Source organism: Castor canadensis, chromosome 10 (genome assembly GCF_047511655.1).
Source record: "Castor canadensis chromosome 10, mCasCan1.hap1v2, whole genome shotgun sequence".
In the NCBI taxonomy this organism is placed as follows: domain Eukaryota; kingdom Metazoa; phylum Chordata; class Mammalia; order Rodentia; family Castoridae; genus Castor; species Castor canadensis.
Genome location: NC_133395.1, coordinates 144630801 through 144649828, shown reverse-complemented (window position 1 = coordinate 144649828; position 19028 = coordinate 144630801). Strand labels below are relative to the sequence as shown.

Sequence of the window (19028 nt, the reverse complement as noted above, 5' to 3'; positions counted from 1 at the left end):
AAATTAAGCAACAAAGAAATTTTTTTTAAAAAATTGCTCTTAAACTGAGCTTAATTAAATCTAATTGTCCCATAGGGGATATACTGACACCTTTAAATTGTTGTAAAGTGCCAATAGACAACAGTTATAAAGCTTTACAAGGAAAAATACAAAATTGCCTATAGGTGTTTATATCTGTAGCTATTTTTAACTCTTAGATGGCCCTCTGTTTTGGACTGTTACTATAGTGGGCAGTTAAGGACTACCCTAAGGGTCAGGTGTACCATGGGCAGGTGTGAGTCCAATTAGAGAGTCTGTCCTGGTTGATAGAGAAACACTTGTCAGAGTCATTTTCTGTAGGCTTTTCTGTAAATGTCCCAATAGGATTGCTACTAAACTTCTCTTATTACAATTGGGAACATTCACACAAACTTGTAAAAGGAATTAAGACATCAGCTTGGTCTTCTTATAACTATTTTAGAAGGAGCATATAAAGGAGTCAGTAGCAGAATCACAGTTTAAACCTTGAATTTTGGTTAGGTAAGCACTGTTGATACAGTACTAACAATTAAAAACCCTAAATTTTCCAATGGTTAAAGGAAGGCACTATGAGTAATTTCAAATAGCCCGTTTTGATGCTCAGTTGCATATTATATATATAAGATATTTATCTAGCCAATGTCAGATCAACCAACATTTATCCAATGAACAGATGTCAGGTAAACCAATGTTTAGCTGACAGATGTCAAGCCTAAATGACAGAACTTTAAGCAATTGTCATACAGAGCAGAAATGTCAGAGACCTTTAGAAAGAAAGTACCTTAGGTAAAAGAACTATAGCTGTTTACATGTATACACTTTTAACTCTATAAATGATTTTATGACATTTAGATACATGTATAAGGCACTAGCTGTATTTGAACCATTTAAAAGAATTTTTATTTAGTTTAAATTTAGTTGTTTTGTGTTATCAGAAAAATACCTTGGGGTTTTTCTGTCTGGCAAGAGACTAATTTAAGCAGGATGTAAAGAACAGTAAATAATCTTAAATGGGCTATGAAGAGAACTGGGCATTTTATTTTTGGTTAGCAGGATCAAAGCATCTCCCAACACTTAAGGATACAGCCAAGTGAATATGTTGGTTTCCCCTATGCTGGCTGGTGAAAAGAGAGGGAAGGAGAGGGGAAAATCCATTCATCCCTCCACCCCTACAGAAGGGCTCCTGAATGGAATTTCCTATGCTGGCTGGTGGAGAGTGAGGGAGGAAAAGGGAGGACAGTGTCCTTTGGTAGAGAGTGAGATCAATTCCAAGATCTTCAAGGTGTCCCTCTTATTCCTTAGAAGTCTGGATTGCAGGTCCTCTAGACCTGGCTTGCCTTAAAGGCTCTCAGCAGTCATCTCATGAAACAAGCAGCAGGGTCCCCCAACTTCCTACTGCTCCAAAGGGCCAGTCTCTTCACATGTCTGCATGAGGGTTCCTAAATGGGATGCTGATCCTGAATGCCACCCCAACTATTAAACATCAGAACTATTAGGACCAGTTCAAAAGATAATAATAAGTCAACAAGATGAATATCTCAAATGATTAAATACAGAAATAGAGATAAGGGAGTAAGCATAAAGTTAGGAAATCCAATGACTGAGAGTCATGGCTTGGATATTGACAGGAAACAAACCCCAATATTCCATCTGGAGGGTGAATTTTGTTTGGTTTTGATAAAATTTTGTATGAGCCTATAGCACCCAAAATCCCTGACAGTTATTTTAATGAAACAGAAACTCATTTTTAAACACACAGTAGTATCTTAAATTTTGACCTCAGAAAACTTTCCAACTTTTAATTATAAACTTATAAGCTTTAAGACCTGAATTTATATCTTGAAATAACCTTTGTAAAAACCCAAATTTAGATAACATTGTTTTAAATAAAATTTTAGTAATCTTATAGCTTAAAAGACTTAAGGAGAAAATTAAACCATGTTTTAAAATTATAGCAACCTATAAGAACACATGGGTCAATAAACCTAATTATAAAAGAGTTAAATGTAAATTACACTCACGATAGGATGAAATAGATTGAGATTATTGTCTATAACTTTTCTTTAGTTCTAAGGCAGATGATAGTTATGCCTGGTTGGGATTAGAACTTTAGCTAACTTTTGAGACAATTGTACACATTAACTTTATAAAAGCAGCTTAAGAACCATCCTAAAGACATCTAAACACACACAGACATACAGATGTTACAACCGAGGCATGCCAAAGAATATGAGTGCATATAATGAGCTCAAAAAAGTAAAAATCCACAATTGGTAGTATACAAAAACATATACAGAAAACACAATGACACACAAAACAATTGGATTAATTCAGAGTGCACACAAACCATTTCTTTGACGTTATCTTTAGAAGATTAGTCAGCGAGAGTCCTAAGTAGTTTGTGACAGATCTTTACATGAATACTCCATTCTTGGCCCAATCCTTAACAGACCAATGCAATAAACAACAACATGCATAAAAACTGTATTAATCTAAAGAATTTTAGCCACAAGTTAGTTATAATTTTCCTAGAGGATGGCAAGATGGCGTCACCCATGAGTTTCATGTTCTTAGGGAATGGCAAGATGGCGCTGGACACCTGGGGGCTGCATCATGGTAGAAGCATCCCTGCGACCACATGGTCTCTCCAAAGGGTCTCTCAAATGGAACACACAGACATGTTACATGGAGTATACAGGCTTACGATAGCGATCTGTTAGAGGAATAAGACATTGTCCCCTGAGAGGCAGGGATCCATGAGTTAGACATGCCAATGAAAAGACCAACTAATCACAGGCTGCAGAACTTTTCCCTCTTTGAGTGTAATGTCCTATCTTTTAGTTTTAAAGACTTATTTAAAGTTAGGATTACTAGGGCACATGGCAGTAACCCTTTAAGCTTTGTTACTGTCCAGTTTACATCAGGTGTTTATAAGTAGATCTTGGGTTGCCTCATAAAGGGGCTTTGTTATTACCTAGAAAACCAAGAATTCACATCCTGTAGAACCCAGCCATTTACAGAGCTACAGTTTGGAAAGGACCTTAAACAACTTTAGAACTTCACACGTTACTTTGAGCGATAGAGAACAAAGTTTTATTATTCTCTTATTAGGCAGCAGCCACCAGAGCTTGTGCCTTTAGCTTGTAGCAGCAGAGGGGACTCTGCAGGCTAGCTGGGCAGGGCTGGCTCCCGGGCACACTTCTGTGCTGCCGTTGAGACCTGCCTGGTGCTCAAGCCTCCCAGCCTCCAAGCTGAGGCTCCCAGGCTGGTGTTAATAGATGGGACCAGATACTTGAGGCACAGGCACATCCCAGGCTCCTTTGAGAGGCAGTAGATAAATGGCAGCCACAGAAAAGAATCACTTTAACTTTCCAACTCCACTAATCTCTATTTAAGATTAGGTAGCCAAAAGCCCAGAGGCCATCACAGGAAATTCTAGTTATCCTAAATTCACTCTAAAGCCTAATTCACTTTTTACCCAAAAAGCAATCCACTTCTTAAACAACTATTTTTGGAGCAAGGAGGTTCTTACAAGTGAATCTAAAAAAAAAAAAAAAATCCAAAAAACCCAAACTGAGGAGCTAGGCAGAGCAAAAGCTAGAAATTTCAAACAGAAACTCTACATTCATTAGTGCAGGAACAAGTAGAATACTCAATGTCTCTCTTAACAAGACAATGACCAAAATTTAGAAAACCACCCCAGGGCCAAAAGAATTCAAAGCTAAATTTCTTAGTAAATATTTTAACCTTAAAATCTGACCCCACTGTTCTCACTTTAGAGACAAGGCCTGAGTTTGGTCCAGTGGGGTGTGCCCTCTCACTCGCAGGTGTGGCCAACATGGCTGAGTACTGCCATTGCTAGCATGCTTCCTGGGCCATGTGGCTACCTGGGCCCAGGAATCAGAAAGGGAGCAGAGAGAAGGGAGAAGGAAGGAAAGGGAAGGTGCAGGCACATGGCAGCTGCAGGAAAGAGGCAGCAGTTACCAAGGATGATAACTTAGGGCCTCACAGGCAGTCCTTCACCCCCCCCCCACCTGGGCCAGATGGTGGACCCATGCCCTGTAGCACTGGCTACCCCTGTGGTTCCACCCTCCCTGGCTGCATTTCTATCAAGATGCGGCCACAGAGGCTGGGCTAATAAAGTGCATCCCAGCATCTCCCAGCAGCATGCTCTGGGCGAGATGCTGATGTGTAAGGGGCAGGGAGGAATGGCTTAGGAGGAAACAAATTAATAAACATAGCACTTTACCTTTGTAACTCCTGGCTGGCTCGCCAAGTATGTTAACAGTGCTGGTGCAGTCTGTGATCAGAATTCCAAATTCTTCATATCCCACCAGAAAGCATTCATGGCAGGATATGTGGGCTAAAGGGAGTTTTAAAAGTTAGGGACAAGAAATACATAGGGAAGCATGGTGGAGCCCAGGTGGAAGCCGGAAGCTTTAAAACCTATAACCTATTGGAAAGGGAGAAGATTCCCAGCCAATAACCAATGATTGGGAGGGGCATGGGTGGTTCCTGGCCAGGTGAGGGGGGGTTGAGATTCCCACCCAATAATGAATATGGGGGTTGGGGGGGCATGGGCAGTTCCCAGCCAGGTGAGTGGTCTGGACCATTCCCTGGCAACCTACATACACCCTAAACTTTTCCTACTTCTAGCCTGCCTCACAATGAGTCATGAAAGTTACATGTAAAGCAAACTAAACATACTTTCTTGTTTCATGGGTTTTTAGGTTTCGTTTTCTGTGTTTTTTTGTGATTCTTCCAGATGAATTAGGAAACTTTTATTTTTACATAGGGCTATTTTCTGGCATCTTGAGACATTATGGGTTACTAAAATTTTATTAGTTTTTTTAAAAATTCTTTTGGTGGTACAGGGGTTTGAACTTACACTTCACACTTGCTAGACACTGTACTGCTTGAGCCATGCCTCCAACCCTAAAATACAATTACTAAATTAAAATCTGTAGTCCTAAAGTCACTGAGGGCTAAATTGAGAGTTCTGTTAAGAAGCCTGGCTGCTATGTGGCACTTGGTGACATCACAAAATCCCAAAACACTGTGTGTGAAAGCGGTTGTGTTTCCTCATCAGTGTTGCCTTGTGTTTCAATACCAAATTTTTGCAAATTATCAACTCTGTGTTTACCTGTATCATTATCTCTGGTCTATTGAAGGTTTTCTGCTTATAAAGACATGTCAGTTTAAATAGGAATTATCCAAACCCCTTGTCCCAAAACAATCTCCCCACAATTCCATTGCTTAAATAAAGCCAATGTATTTTTCCACTGAAAAATGGAAAAGAATCTTTTGCCTAACCCAAAGGGACCCAGGGAAAGAAATCTTGAGAATCTGTACTGTGAGTTATCATAGCTGAAAGAAAATTATTTGCCCTAAGAATCAAGCACCATTATGTAATATCCACCCGTTCCTTTCTGCCTTTTTTTTGGCAGCATTGGGATTTGATTGAACTCAGGGCCTCACGCTTGCTAGGCAGGCACTCTCACCACTTGAGCCACTCTGGCAGCCCTTTTTTTTGTGATTTTTTTTTTTGAGATAAATGCTTATGAACTATTAGCCCAGGGCTGGCTTTCAACCTTGATCCTCCTGATCCTCTTGAGTTAGGATTACAGGTGTGAAGTACCAGCACTCAGCTCCTTTCTGCTTTCTAGTAAATGTGGACTTCCTGCACTGGCAGGTGTCATATATGTATCAATTTCCTATGTCCCTAGGTCATAGGGACATCAAATGAATGCATCAAATGAACGAGATGGTCTCAAATCAGTAACACTTTGTTTGTGGCTCTAGTAAAGAAGTCACAAGGGCTGACAAGTCTACAGGGCTGTCACACCTTCCAAACCTGGCCAGTCCCAGGTTCTTGGCTCCTAACCGAGATAAAGTCCTGGTACAGATACTACAAGACCTCTACCCCCCTGCACCTTGGAATCACTACTTCTCAAAATTTGTGCTTCATTATGGTGGCACTCAGGCCCTGAGGCCACTCCCCTGGCAGGTGGATTGTGAGCCACTTTTAACACATAAATATGGTAGTGATGGAAGAAATGTCACTGGCTGGGAATGTGACTCAGTGGTAGAGCTCTGCTTATATGCATGGGGATTAGGTTACAATAAAGGCTCTGGCTTCCACCTTGTTCTGTCACTTACTCTAATAGAAGCCACCTGCCATGCTGTGAGCTGACCTAAGGTAAGGCTCACATGGCAAAGAACTGAGGGAAGTCTGGCCAACAGCCAGAGAGGAACTAAAGCCCTCCATCCAACAACCCACAAAGATTCAACCCACTGAATCCAGCCACAAACTGCTGGATTGTAGAAAGCCTGTGAAAATATGAAATTCCCACGAGGATCACAGCCTCGCAGGAGACTGTACCAGAGGATCACAGATAAGCTATGCCCAGGCTCCTGAGCAACAGAAATTAGGGGGTTGTTTTGGGGGGAAGTGCTTGCTGTTTCCAGCGGCTAGGTTTTAAGATAATTTTTTACACAGTAGTAACTAATATACTTGAGAGATGGGAAGTGTTACTACACCACAGCCTGAAACTATCTAGCAGTTACCTTGAGCAAACTATCTTCCTTCTCTTCAAATGGGAAAAATCTTTCCCTCTTCGCAGCTTATGTCTATATGAAGGCATCTGTTCACAAAGAAAAACAGCTTGCTTTCAACTCAACACAGAACATTAACAAACGCAAACTAGATTGCTAGTCTTTAAAGAGGAATTTCAATTCAATTTTTCATAATTTATATTCCCTTACACCAAAAATATTTCTAGCCAGGCATGGTGGTGCAGGCCTGTAATCTCAGGTACCCAGAGGCTAAGGCAGAAGGACTGGGAATTCAAGGCTTAGAATTCAAACTTTGTGAGAACCCATCTCAAAATAAAATTTAAAGATGGGGAGTAGCGATGCAGCTCAATGGTAGAGCTCTTGCCTAAGTCTACATTTGGCCATTGGTTCAATCCCCAGTACCACAAAGATAAAATTGAATTTAAAAATTTTAAATTGCACCTAGGAAAAAACAAAAGACATATTAAAAATCAGTTGGAAATCATGTTTCCTTTTAATTGATTCTTTCACCTGCACTGTTTCCCCTGGGCTGCTGTTCTGGCAACAGTTAGGTCCCCACCTCTCAGAAATACTGAATCTGACCAGACTGAGAGTCAATGTGAACACGGGTGCCAAACAAGGGCTTCTGGAACAGGAAAACAAGAAATAGTAAAAACCAGCCTTTCTCTTCACTAAGAAAGGATTGGGAATCAGAGGGTACAAATTCCACCTTACAAACACAGAAAACCTGGAGCTTAGAGCTCCATGCAAACATGGAAACCAAACGTATGAGGAATGAAGTACAGCAGCCTCTCTCTCCAGGGCAAGATGGTTCTTGAGAAATACACACCTTACCACTGGCCTCTTCTATCAAGAATGGCCTCACTCCAGCATCTTTAAAGATGTTTCTCCTTCTATTTCATTCCCCAAAGAGGTATAAAATCTACTAAAAGGGATACAATAGAGTACAATCAAAATAAATAAGCTCACTCACAAGAAACATTCCTGGATAATGATTTTTGGTTGCTGACACTATTCAGCACATTATTTCAAAGAGGCAAAATTCGGGACAAACTGAGAAGAGAATTCAAAAGTGGCAGCTACATTCACTGACAGGTTAACATAGGAAACACACATACGACCCCATTTTCAGTGTATATGGCAAGGCGTCAAGACCCCGATCATCAAAATAACTTATTTTATACATTACAGCGCACAGAACAACAAGAGGGAAAGACACTTTCTTGGAAGGTGACTACAAGGCATTGTGCAAAGGTCCATGTCACTGTGCAGTGGAAGGACTGGAGCCCAGTGCCTATGGCCTTCATTAGCTTGACCCCTGCTCTTTGGATGCAGAGGCCTCAGTGGGAACCGTTTTATGAACATGTTCCATTGGCTTCTTCTCTTCCTCCTCCTCCTCCTCTTCATCTTCTTGGGGATAGAGGTCCGGGTACTTCTGCATGCACTCCTGCATGGCCCGGAACTGGTCTACACAGTCTGACCCCTTGATATCCTCTGTACTGTAGTGGAAGCAGGAGAAGGCCGACTTGAACTGTTCCCCACAGGGGCCGCTGGCCATTCCCCCAAGGCAAGGGCAGTTCCAGTTAATATCTCCATTTGGCAGTATCAATCCTGTAACAGGAAGATGGACAAGGGAAAGGTGAAAGATACTTTCTATGGTCTTGGAACATAAAAAAACCAGTCTAGTCCTCACAGTTCCTGGCAGGCATTTGCTGTGATTTGGATCAGCTTCATGCCTAGCACAAATCCAGCATTCCTTGGCCAGCTAGACAAAAGTGCCATTAGTATCCTTCTCAATGTATAGCACTGATATATACTCTAAGCCACTCCCCCGTGCTGTGAGGCTGTGCTCCAACCATTTAGCCCAAAGAAGCAGTGGTCCCTTAGATGGTCACCAGGGAGCTTTTCTAAAGCCCAAATGCTGTAAAGAACTAAGGTACTGATCTCTTTCCAGTCTCAACTCCCCTCCCATACATATAATTAGGACAACACATCCTCCTACCCCTTGAGTGCTCTTGCCCTGCAGCTTCGCTCAGGAGCCCAAGGGATAAAAAGAGGACGATCACTATGCACTGATACAGAAAGATGTTCAAGACATACAATGAAAAGCTAGTGGCATATCAGAATGGTATGACTGATTCTTATAAAAATATTAGGGCTGGAAATGTAGCTCAGTGGTAGAGTCGAGGCCTAGCATGCATGAGGCCCTGGGTTCAATTCCCAGGCCACAATTAAACAAACAAACCTGTGTGTGTGTGTGTGTGTGTGTGTGTGTGTGTGTGTGTGTGTGAGAAAGTGAGGCTACAGATGGATTTTCACTTTCATAATTTCATAACCTATATTATATAGCCCTCGTACTTTGGAATTTTGTCTTTTCTACTTTCAACTTTGTGCACATCTAAATAGTATTTCCTTGTTTTCCAACATGCTGTAAGATGATGCTTCATTTTCAGCTTGGATGGACACAGAAATGTGATCCATATAGACATTGCTCGAGTCTTCTACAGAAACAGAGAAACACTTTAAGAAAAACCCGAAAGTGCCATAAAATTATACATGATCCTTCACTCCAGGAATGTGCCCAGATACAGCTCTCTGAACTAGTGTCAAGTCCTAGGCTGAATCCCACCTGTTAATTCCAGCTTGAGAAGCTTCACTGGCCAGTGGATATGTTGTTACTGTTCCTCATTTATAAAATGGGGCAACAGTGGTGGCCTCAGTTGATACTTTAACTTCTTAGCAGGCAGTTCACACTGACACCACCAGCAGCTGCAGAGCAAGTTCTTCTGGTTAAGCTACATCTGGCAGCTCGACTACTCCTTGTGACAACTTTCTGAAGACACTACTAACTCCAGCTTACGCCTGAGGTTTCTGGGCTTCATGAAATCCAAGTCAGGCCTGCAGCAAGGGCTCACAGAATTCCCAGAGCCTCAGTCCTTTTCCCCAACATCTCACCATCTCACTCCTCAGAGATCTCAGTGCTGAGGAAAAAAAAAATTGTGCAAGCTCCACCCCCTGGAGTTTCAAATCTGCTAACAAACTTGCACAATCAATTTCCAAAAGAAGTAATACTGAAGTTTAAAAATTTCAACCCAGTCTATAGAATTCCTTTCATTTCTCAGGGGAAGACGAGCTGAAGTGAGGCAGCACCTTGCAGAGAACACATGGTGCCAGCAGTTGTTTCAGGGACACAACATAACTCCACAAGGACAGCTTCAGCAATTAAATTAAGTCCCGATGTATATCTTAAACACCAAGAGGCAAACAAAACTACAGGCCTCCAGCGTCTCAATCAATTAATGAAATATGCTTAACTAATATGGACCTAAAGATAGGCAAAGGGCTGTAATTGACATGGGATTTATTTTTGTTTAAAAAAAGTGCTGACTGAAGATTAGTCCTATTTCATATGGCGCCTGCATTTCTACTGATCCCAATGGGGTGCTACCTATGAACCCTTAGCTTTGCTCTAACCTTGAGGTAACAAGTTCCCCACCAGGGAATATACACAGTAGATCACATCTGGAAAATTCAACCAGAAGCCCTTATTCCAGGGGCAGCTGCTTCAAGCTCTTCCCATTTATCAGCAATTAATAGGAGAAGCACGTGTTGTTAGCGATCACCATGGATGTCAGAAGTGGTTTCTGATGGGTGAACTGAGTGCTGCTGCCAACAAAGATGTCTGTGAATACTGTACACACACACCAGTCTTACAGGACAGGGTAAGTACTTGATGAGCCCAGCAGCCTAAGGCCTTCAGAGTGACATCCTAGGTCCAAGTGAGCATTGCTGTATTTGGCTGTGAGCCCGGGAGCATGCAGCAGTTCTGCCTAGCCAAGCTGAGACCTGCTGCTAGAAAACTGTCCACTACATGGAGGGACCTTTTCATACCAAGTGCTCACAAGAGCACTTCAAAGGAGAGAGCAGGGACTTGTGCAGCCTCACAGATCAACTACACGACTGCTATGTGCCTGCTTGCCAATATAGTCAGTAGACATGGAGAATTCAGTCTGGTAACTTGACCAAGCAGACAGATCCCTGTCACCCTGACCTACCTGGAACTGCTGGAATCCAGACAGCTTCCCCCAAAATTTAATCACCATGAAGCATCCAACTGGCTTAAGTCAATGCAAAAGCTTGAGAGAAAAGAGGCAGAAGCGTTTGAATAAGAAGAAACTGCTGCTCATGGCTCAGAGCAGCCCCAACACCTTGAAGGGAGACAGCCTCAGCACCAGAGCTGGCTGGGGCTGAGATGGACACCACAAACACAGCCTGGCCTAAGATGTGGTGAGCAAGGAATTGTCAACACAAGCCTTCCCCCAGAATGTGTCTAGGTCCTTAGGAGGCCCTGTATCACTTACCATGTTCCTCATACGGATCGTTGGGGTCATCAGCCACCAGCTCTGCATTGCTGGGAGTTTCATGGTCTTCTTTGGTCACAAATATGATTCGATCTTTTCCTAGTGTTTTTGGGGAACAGAGGAGGAAGTGTTTCACTCAAGAGCAGTGACTCTGTCTTAAACCCAGAGCAGCCACACAAGACAGTTTGCAAACTGTCTTACAGGTCGTCCCCAAGTGAGGAGACCTTTAAACTGCTCCCCCTGGGTGACTCTGTAGTACAGTCTAGCAGCCACTCCTTCCAAGAGCCTGGCCCAGAGTCGGACTCCATGGGAGTCATGGGCACGAAGGAAGGCAGTGTACCTTACCCTCTAAATGGATCAACCAGGTAGGAGAAACTGCCAATCCAGCAAAATGTGCCTGTGTTGGTCTCCAAATCTGTCACTAGTCCTCCAGTGCAATGTCTTTCTCTTCCTACCAAGAAAGAAATAGTGCTCCCCTTCCCCAAAAGAGAACCAAAGCATACTCCCTGGTACCCTGACTGTCCTCCTGCAACCTTTACTTCACTTCTTGCCCTGCCCACCTCCTCCACAACCCTTGGAAATGTAGGGAAAGGGATGCTCAGAAGGCCTGCAACCAAGCAGCCTGGACCCGTGATGCTGCACAAGCTGCTCTTTCAGACTGGGAGAAGAGAAGGGGGATGTAGAAGGTGTTGGGGGCAGGGGGGATAGGAAAAAAAAGACACTAGAAAAACCATGCTTTCTGGTATCCTTGGAGTTTACCCACAGGGTTCAAAAAGCATAACAAACTTAAGGACAATGAGAGTTGGACAAAGGGAGTATGCAGTGATATGAGGATCCAGCTCACAGCGTGCACACCTGATGCAGCCCCTATTCCCTCCAGGAAGCCAGCCTAAAGGAAAATGTTCCTGGTACCAGTCTCTGAAAGGCAGAAGCTACAGATGCTGGAGGGACAGGTGTCCAGGGTCCAGATCCTCTAAGACTTTTGTCTCTAACCATGGTCAAGATCGTGTCAGTGGGGGACAACTCAACCATTCCTCACAGCCCAGGGGCTATTTCCGAACAAGTACAATGATGGGGGGAGTGCTTCACAGAAGTGCTGATTTTTTATCTTCTGTGACCAGCTTCCTAGGAAAGCCACAGCTGGCTGCCAGGGGATCCTGAGGACTCCAGGGATAAACATGTGAGTAATCAGATGCACTTCATACTCGAGCTTCTCCTAATGGGAGGCTGGGTGAGGCAAGGGAAGCAGGGCCTGAACAAACTGCAGTGGGAACATCAAATGTCCGTTTCATCCAGTGACCCTATAGGGTATCAGCACCCTCACCCACTGAGTACAGCAGAAAACGAAGGTCCAGAGCAGTTACTCAAGATCAACCAGGGGAGACTGGCAGGCAGGATCCTGACCTGGCCAAAGCCCTTGCTGCTCTCTCCCAGACACCTTGTAGCTGAGAACACTTTACCTCAGCTTCCTGAGACCTTTGGCCACTAGTTAAACTCACAGCACAGATGAATCAGATATTTTCATTGTGGGTAGGGAGCCCCTCCCACACTGCACGATGGATCACCCATTTCCCTAACAGTTCCTGGAGGACAGATTAGGCTGGCCTCTGGGTCCTGTGTGTCAGTCAGCTCCTTCCACCCTATCGCTACCAATTTGGGGACAGCAATCCCCTCACTGACTTGTCAGGCTTACACAGTGCTGGGACTTCCAGCATCCACATGGCACTTCCAGGGCAGGAGACTCAGGCACTTCCTAGGGCACCCATAAAGACAAAAATACCCACCCAACCCCTATCCCAAACAGCTGAGACTACAGCCTTTCTGAGTACCTTCTGACACCAGGAGGTCTGGGATAAGTGGACTCTCAAGTGGAGGAGATGGGACCCTCAAATTAGGAAGACTTCTTCAGGTAGGCGAAAAGATGCCCCTGGACAGGGCTTTAGTGAGTGGCTCGGAGTGTATTAACTACTGGGGGAGCAGGGGTGGCCAGCAGAGATGTGCCTCTCTGAGAGGCACTATCTCCACATTTTTTCCCCTTTCTATTTTGGAAAGTTCTCTCTGGGGCAAGCTAAGGGAAAGCAAGCCCAGGCTTAGGCTGGAGTAAGGAGAGTAGGGAAGAGGCTTAGGGGAAAGCAAAGGCCAGAGGGACAACTCCGATAAGGACAGTTCAGGGACACAGGGAAGACAGAAGGTGCTTTACCCCATGGCCACACATGCATAGGGTCCCCCATACTGGAGACGATTAACAGGACCAATTCTGGTGCACAGGGCCCAGACCTACCACCACCCAAGGTCTCTGTTCACAAAGGCAGGCAACTCTGTCTCAGCACCGCATTACGCAGAGCTGATGGCTCCTCCACCAGGCCTGGGGAGCATTTGGGCAGGACAGCTGGGAAATGTTAGAGCACCTCGTGGCCTGGTACTCTGGCCAGTTTTCAAAACACTTGAAAGCAATCTGCAATAATGCTAAGTAAAACCAGCTGACCCAACCTCCCCACCTCAGCCCAGTCAAATGGGCACAGGCCCAGAGGGAAAGAGTGTAAACGTTACAGGCAGGCTACGAACACACCTAACAGGGTTCATGACGCATGCAGAAAACCTAGAGCCCAGGCTTCACCCAACAAAAGCTGACTCAAGCTCTCTGCAATGTCCATATTGCTCACAGGCTTCACAGGGGATTAGGATAACATAGTACTAGGACTCCAAACCTAGTACAATCCCACACAGAGAATGCCCTAGCCCCTTCCCTCCCTCCCTCCCCCGCCCCGCCACAGGCTCAAGCTCTTCTGGATACTTCCCTTAGCATTCAGCCAAAAGGAAGAGCAGTAACCCCGTGTAATGCCTTTACATCTGAGTTCATTTAGCCCACATATCAACAGGAGGGAAGGTATCATTCTGTCTTTTTCCAGAGATAGGAAAAACAGAAGCCCAAAAGCTAAGAAACCGGCCCAAAGGCACACAGCAAGTAAGGGCAGGGCAGGAACTGTGTTCTGAAAGGGACTGAAAGGGTCACTTTTTACGCTCTGCACTTCATGTCAGTCCTACCAGGCCTGTGGGAGTTCGGGGGTGGGAACTCAGTGGTGTGACACTTTCTTAGCAGGCACAAGGCCCTAGGTCTCATTACCAGCACTGTGAAAAAAAAAAAAAAAAAAAAGTTAAAAACAAGAGTGGATGCAAGAACTGGTGCAAAGTCAAGGCTAATGTAATCTTTAACAAATCTAACTGTGAAAGAAGGAAGTAGTCATAGCTGACTCATGAGGTAATTGGCTAGACTAGTAGTTCTCATGAAATCTCAGGATTTTCTCTAGAGAAATAAAATATTAAAACACTTGTGTTTTATTTCCAAGATAAGCTCCCCTATCTCCACCAAAAAAAAAAAAAAAAAAAAAAAAGTGGAGTGTGGGCATCCACCTTACACCCTCTCACATGTCTTACACCGATGGTCACAGTGGCATCAGTATCTCAGACAGCCCAAGTACTGGAGTTCAAATCCAGGTTCAAGTACACTCTGGGTCTCAGAAAAGGCCACCAGCAAGTCAGCCTACCTACCTCATGTGCACAGGGACAGGGACAATCAGGACAAGAGTTGACCCAAGGAGGTAAAATGAGTCTCTGTACTCAGCTGAAATCCCACTTGCAAGACTCATGTTTTCAATGGCATCAACTGACAAGGGTACAGTGGCCAGGTAAAGACAGTCGCAGGCTAGAGGCGCCAGTAAAGTTTTGGAGGTCAGAAAGCTGGAGGAACAGCGCTGTCTATCTAGAACCAGCAGAGAAAGCTGAACCCAAAGTGCACAAGGAGGAAGCCAGCCAGAAGCAAACCAGTCCCCACCCCAGAACCCAGGGGAAAGATCACAAAGGGCTGCAATCAGAATTGGAGGGCAGCTGAATGGCAAGGTACTCCTGTCTTCCCCTCACACCTCCATTAGCAAATCCAGCAGCTCTACCCGATACACATGTGGAAGATCTACACCCCTCGCCTCTATGAGCCCATCTCTACCACTGGCTCCTCCAGCTGCCCTGGAGCATGCTGAACATGCTCCCACCTATGGGTCTCTGAGAAGACTGCTCTCACCTCCAGAGCACTGTCCTCCCAGGGGACTCTGCCTGCCCTGCCTCCTATTGAGATGCCATCATCCCCATCTTATTTTTCTCTTAGATGGTTTTTCTTATCTTACTTTTATATATTTCGGTTTTTTTGGCGGTACTGGAATTTGAACTCAGGGCCTTACACTTGCTAGGCAAGAGCTCTACCACTTGACCCATTCTTCCAGCCCTTTCTTGTGATGGTTTTTTTCGAGATAGGGTCTCACGAATTATTTGCCCAGGCTGGCTTTGAACCATGATCCTCTTGATCCCTGCTTCCTGAGTAGCTAGGATTGTAGCCGTGAGCCACCAGCACCCGGGAAACTGTATTTGTTTACCACCTGCCTCCCCCATGGGAATGCCAGATCTATGTGGAGCAGGGTTTTTTTTTTTAGTCTGGTCATTTCAGTGTCTCCAGAGCCTAGAACAGTGCCCAGGACATAGTAAGACCTCCCTGTGCTGAAAAAGTCAATAGAGAAAGCGAACTTAGCATGAGGACATGAAGACCCCAGACCCAGGAGAGAGCAGAAAGACAGATTGGTTACTTCCATCAGGTAGATTATAGAGAAAAGAAACCTCGGGTATGTGGTTTCATTTTCTCCAAAAGAAAAGCCACACATCCTGCAGAGGAAACCCAGCTCCTGGTCTCCCAAGGACAGTTGAGGAAAATGGTGGCCTATACCACTCGGTTTATCGTCTCTCTTTGGCTGAGCAGATTCAATGCACCTGTAATGCAATTCCAACTACTCTCTGATTGACATTCACCCTGAGAAAGAGACCTACAGACAGAGGGAAATGCTTTAGTTGACCCTGAGTTGTAGCTATGATGTATTTTCAATGAGGTAAAAGGTTTTTAAGAGGTTAATATATTTGACTATTCAAGACTTTCATGTTTACAATCTAACTGTTGAAAGAGGCAACTCCCCTATATTTAAGAGGGAAATTCTAAATTTAGGAAGGAAATTCAACTCAACAAATATGGCCGAGCTCTTAAATCTATGCTAGAGACCTTTCTAGGGCTTGGAGAGCAGAGATCAAGAGGTCAAGACATCCCTCTCACTCTTTAGTACCTTAAAACTGGTGGCAGATGGTAGGGAGGAGCATGTGCCTCCAAAGAATACATAAATAGCTTTCAGACAGTGTACAAAAAATATTAAGTGTCCATAAACCTTCATTAGCTCTTGCTCTGTTCCAGGACTTGGGGGGTCCCAGATGAGTACAACACAGGCACCCAGTGGAGAAGCCTTGTCTGGTGGTGGGGAGGGGGGATTTTCAATGAAGAAAGAGCTGGGATCCCATGTGCAGCTAGGGAAGGACATAAGATGTCCCAGAAGGGCCTGCGTGGGCAAAGGCTGGAAGGTGGTTCTAAGAGGTTAAGGTGCTCATTTCCACGTGGTCAGAAGGACTGGAAAGGTTTTGAGAAGATGCCTTTGAAATCATCTTAAAGCCCTGGAAGCCGTCTCTACCCTGCAGAGCCCTTCGTTATACTACCATGGCATTTCCTTCATGTCACGGATTGTTTGTAATTATCCACTCATCTGGTGACGTTTCAGTCTTTTCTCATGCCATGAAGGCAGAGAATGTGTCACTTTGCTCACCACTACATGCCAAGTAGCTGGCACACCACATGTGCTCAATAAATGTTTGTAGACTGAACAAGGAGCGGCAGGCTGTGCCTTACAAAGAGAAAACTAAAGGACAATGAGGCACTGACAGAAAAGCATGGGCAAACCAAAGCCAAAGAGTAAAGCTGTGCCCACACTGTAGGGCACTCTCTAAGTGCCAAACTGAGGACCTCGAAGGTAAATGTGCACAGGTAATGATTTGCTCAGAACAGAGGGCAGGCACGTGCCTGGGGACATGGGTTAAAAGATGAGCACCCAGGCCCTGTGCTAGCTCTCAGCTTGGTAAGAGAAGGCAGGCAGGAAACACAATCACAAAAAATACACAAGGTAATTTCAGAGTTTAAGATGTGAAAGACACAAGGATTCAGGAAAGGCCTGTGAGGAGGTGACATTTGAGCTGGGTCTTAAAGGATAAGAGACAGCAGAAGAGCTGGAGGAAGGATGCACTGGCAAAGGGAACAGCCAGAGTGGCTGAGGCACAGTCACATAAGCCTCTACACAGTAGAGTATGGGGTCACTTTCCTAAATCCCATGGGAAACAAAAAAAAAGGACCAGTGGACAGAAAAATAAAGTTAGCATTTAGTACTGGGGTTTGAACTCAGGGTTTCGTGCTTAGCAAGGCAGGCACGCTTATCATTTGAACCACACCTCTGGCCCAAAATGAGCACTTTTGAAGAAGCAGTGGTGTAGACAAGATAATCAAAGGAAGAGGGGGTGGGGGTAGGGGGGAGAAATGACCCAAGCCTTGTATGCACATATGAATAATAAAATTAAAAAAAAAAACCAAAGGAAGACCTCAAAGTGAGGTGAGCCCCTAAAGTGTTTTCACCCATTCCTCCTTCCAGAGTATCTGTGAGACACATCAACCCTCAAAGGGAAGGAAGGGTGGTGATAAGTACATAGCTCATTACCCCAAAGGCTCAAAATTGATCTGCCAACCAAAGAGGTGAATTAGACTTGGAGAGAGGAAATTTAAAAAGCAGGACAAGGACCTGCTGTGTAACAAAGTGGTAAGGGCAGGGGACTTGCTTAAGGCATTCATTCATTCATTAAGTAGAAACAACAGAAACAGTCCTCTCTAGAGACACCCAGGGAAGGAGGGCAGGTTCTGGAGGCGGCAGCCTGTGGTACTGGGAGAGGCCTGGCAGTTTAGACTGAGCTGTCCTCACTGGATGTGCGCCCTTGGGTAGGCCACCCTCTCTGAGCTTCCCATTCTCTTCATTCAAGCGAGGGATCTGGACTTCCCACCAGGTTCTAGATGAGCTCCAATTCTCTCTGTCGCTTTCCGCTCTCAGGTACTCGGGGCCCCGAGCACGTGCTTCCTGAATACCCGCCCAAACCACCTCCACCTTCATTCACAAGGCAGGAATCTTCTGCGCTGTCGGGTGGCGGTAACAACAGGGCCACAGAGAAGTGGGTGGACCCCAACTCTGCTGGGGGGCGGGGGGGGTCTTCCCAGCAGGGGGTCCAAACTGGGCAGCAAACTCCAGCTCCACGGCCCGCTGGCGGTGTGACCCGGCCAGGCCACCGGTGCGTGGCTTAGTGTGCCATTCGATCGAATCGACAAGCCAGCTCGGTGAGGAAAGCCACACAAAGTTTAGACGGCGCCCGCTCCGTATGCGGGCCTCCCGCATCTAGCCGGAGGGACGACTTTCCGGGACAGGTGAAACGCCCGTGCAAACGCACACGTGGTGCCTGGCGGGCGCGACAGTGACTATGCGTGACAATAAACTCCCAATTACGAGCCAGACGCAACGCGCTCGGCACGCCCAGGCACCCGCGGGGCCCATTCGGGGCTCCCCCACGTGAGGTCACGGGTTCGAGCCTCACCGTGACCTTGGGCCAACTTCGTCCCTTCTACAGCCTCGGTTTTCTCGTCTGTGAAACGGCGGGGGCGACCCGGCCGCCCAGCCCGCCCCCGAGGACCCCAAGGCGGGCACCACGGGCGGCGCCTCGGCTCCCGCGCCGCTGCGGGGTCGCGGGGAGCCGGGGCCTGTGGAGGCCGAGCGGACCGCGTGTCTCCCGCTGAACCTCGCAGGCCGGTCTCCATGGCAGCCGCCCACCTACCTTCCTGCCGGCAGTAGGCCATGGCTGCCCCCGGCGCTTTGATTCGCAGAAGAGGCGGCTGCGGCAGCGGTAGCGAACAAACCTTCCAGCCGTGACCTCCCTCTCCTCAGGCACCGCGGGCGGCTTTGAGGCCCGCGCGGACCCGCCCCCTTCAGGCCTGCCCGCCGCACGCCTGCCTCTGCGCCTTCCCAGCGCCAGCCCGGGCCCCTCAACCGAGAACTACATTTCCCAGCAGCTCTCCAGGCCGCAAGAACCACATTTCCCAGAAATCTTTGAGTGCGCAGGCGCATGTTC

General features: G+C 45.9%; 1 protein-coding gene across 1 annotated transcript; it reads right to left on the bottom strand.

Annotated features, from left to right (window-relative positions):
• Nucleotides 1-7064: 7064 nt before the first annotated feature.
• On the bottom strand, nt 7065-18970 carry Chchd4 (coiled-coil-helix-coiled-coil-helix domain containing 4). The gene is made up of 3 exons (XM_020175690.2): nt 18735-18970; nt 10956-11054; nt 7065-8205 (listed from the first exon to the last, which is right to left on the bottom strand). Exons 1-3 carry the CDS (start codon nt 18754-18756, stop codon nt 7901-7903), a joined length of 426 nt encoding a protein of 141 aa, XP_020031279.1. The 5' UTR covers nt 18757-18970; the 3' UTR covers nt 7065-7900.
• Nucleotides 18971-19028: the final 58 nt, after the last annotated feature.

What these genes read in the sequence shown, in the direction of transcription:
- Chchd4 (XM_020175690.2), bottom strand. Translation starts at nt 18,756, where the DNA reads ATGGCCTACTGCCGGCAGGAAG. An exon ending in GGCCTACTGCCGGCAGGAAG is followed by an intron (nt 11,055 to 18,734) that starts GTAGGTGGGCGG and finishes CAAAAACACTAG; the next exon opens with GAAAAGATCGAATCATATTT. An exon ending in CGATCCGTATGAGGAACATG is followed by an intron (nt 8,206 to 10,955) that starts GTAAGTGATACA and finishes TTCCTGTTACAG; the next exon opens with GATTGATACTGCCAAATGGA.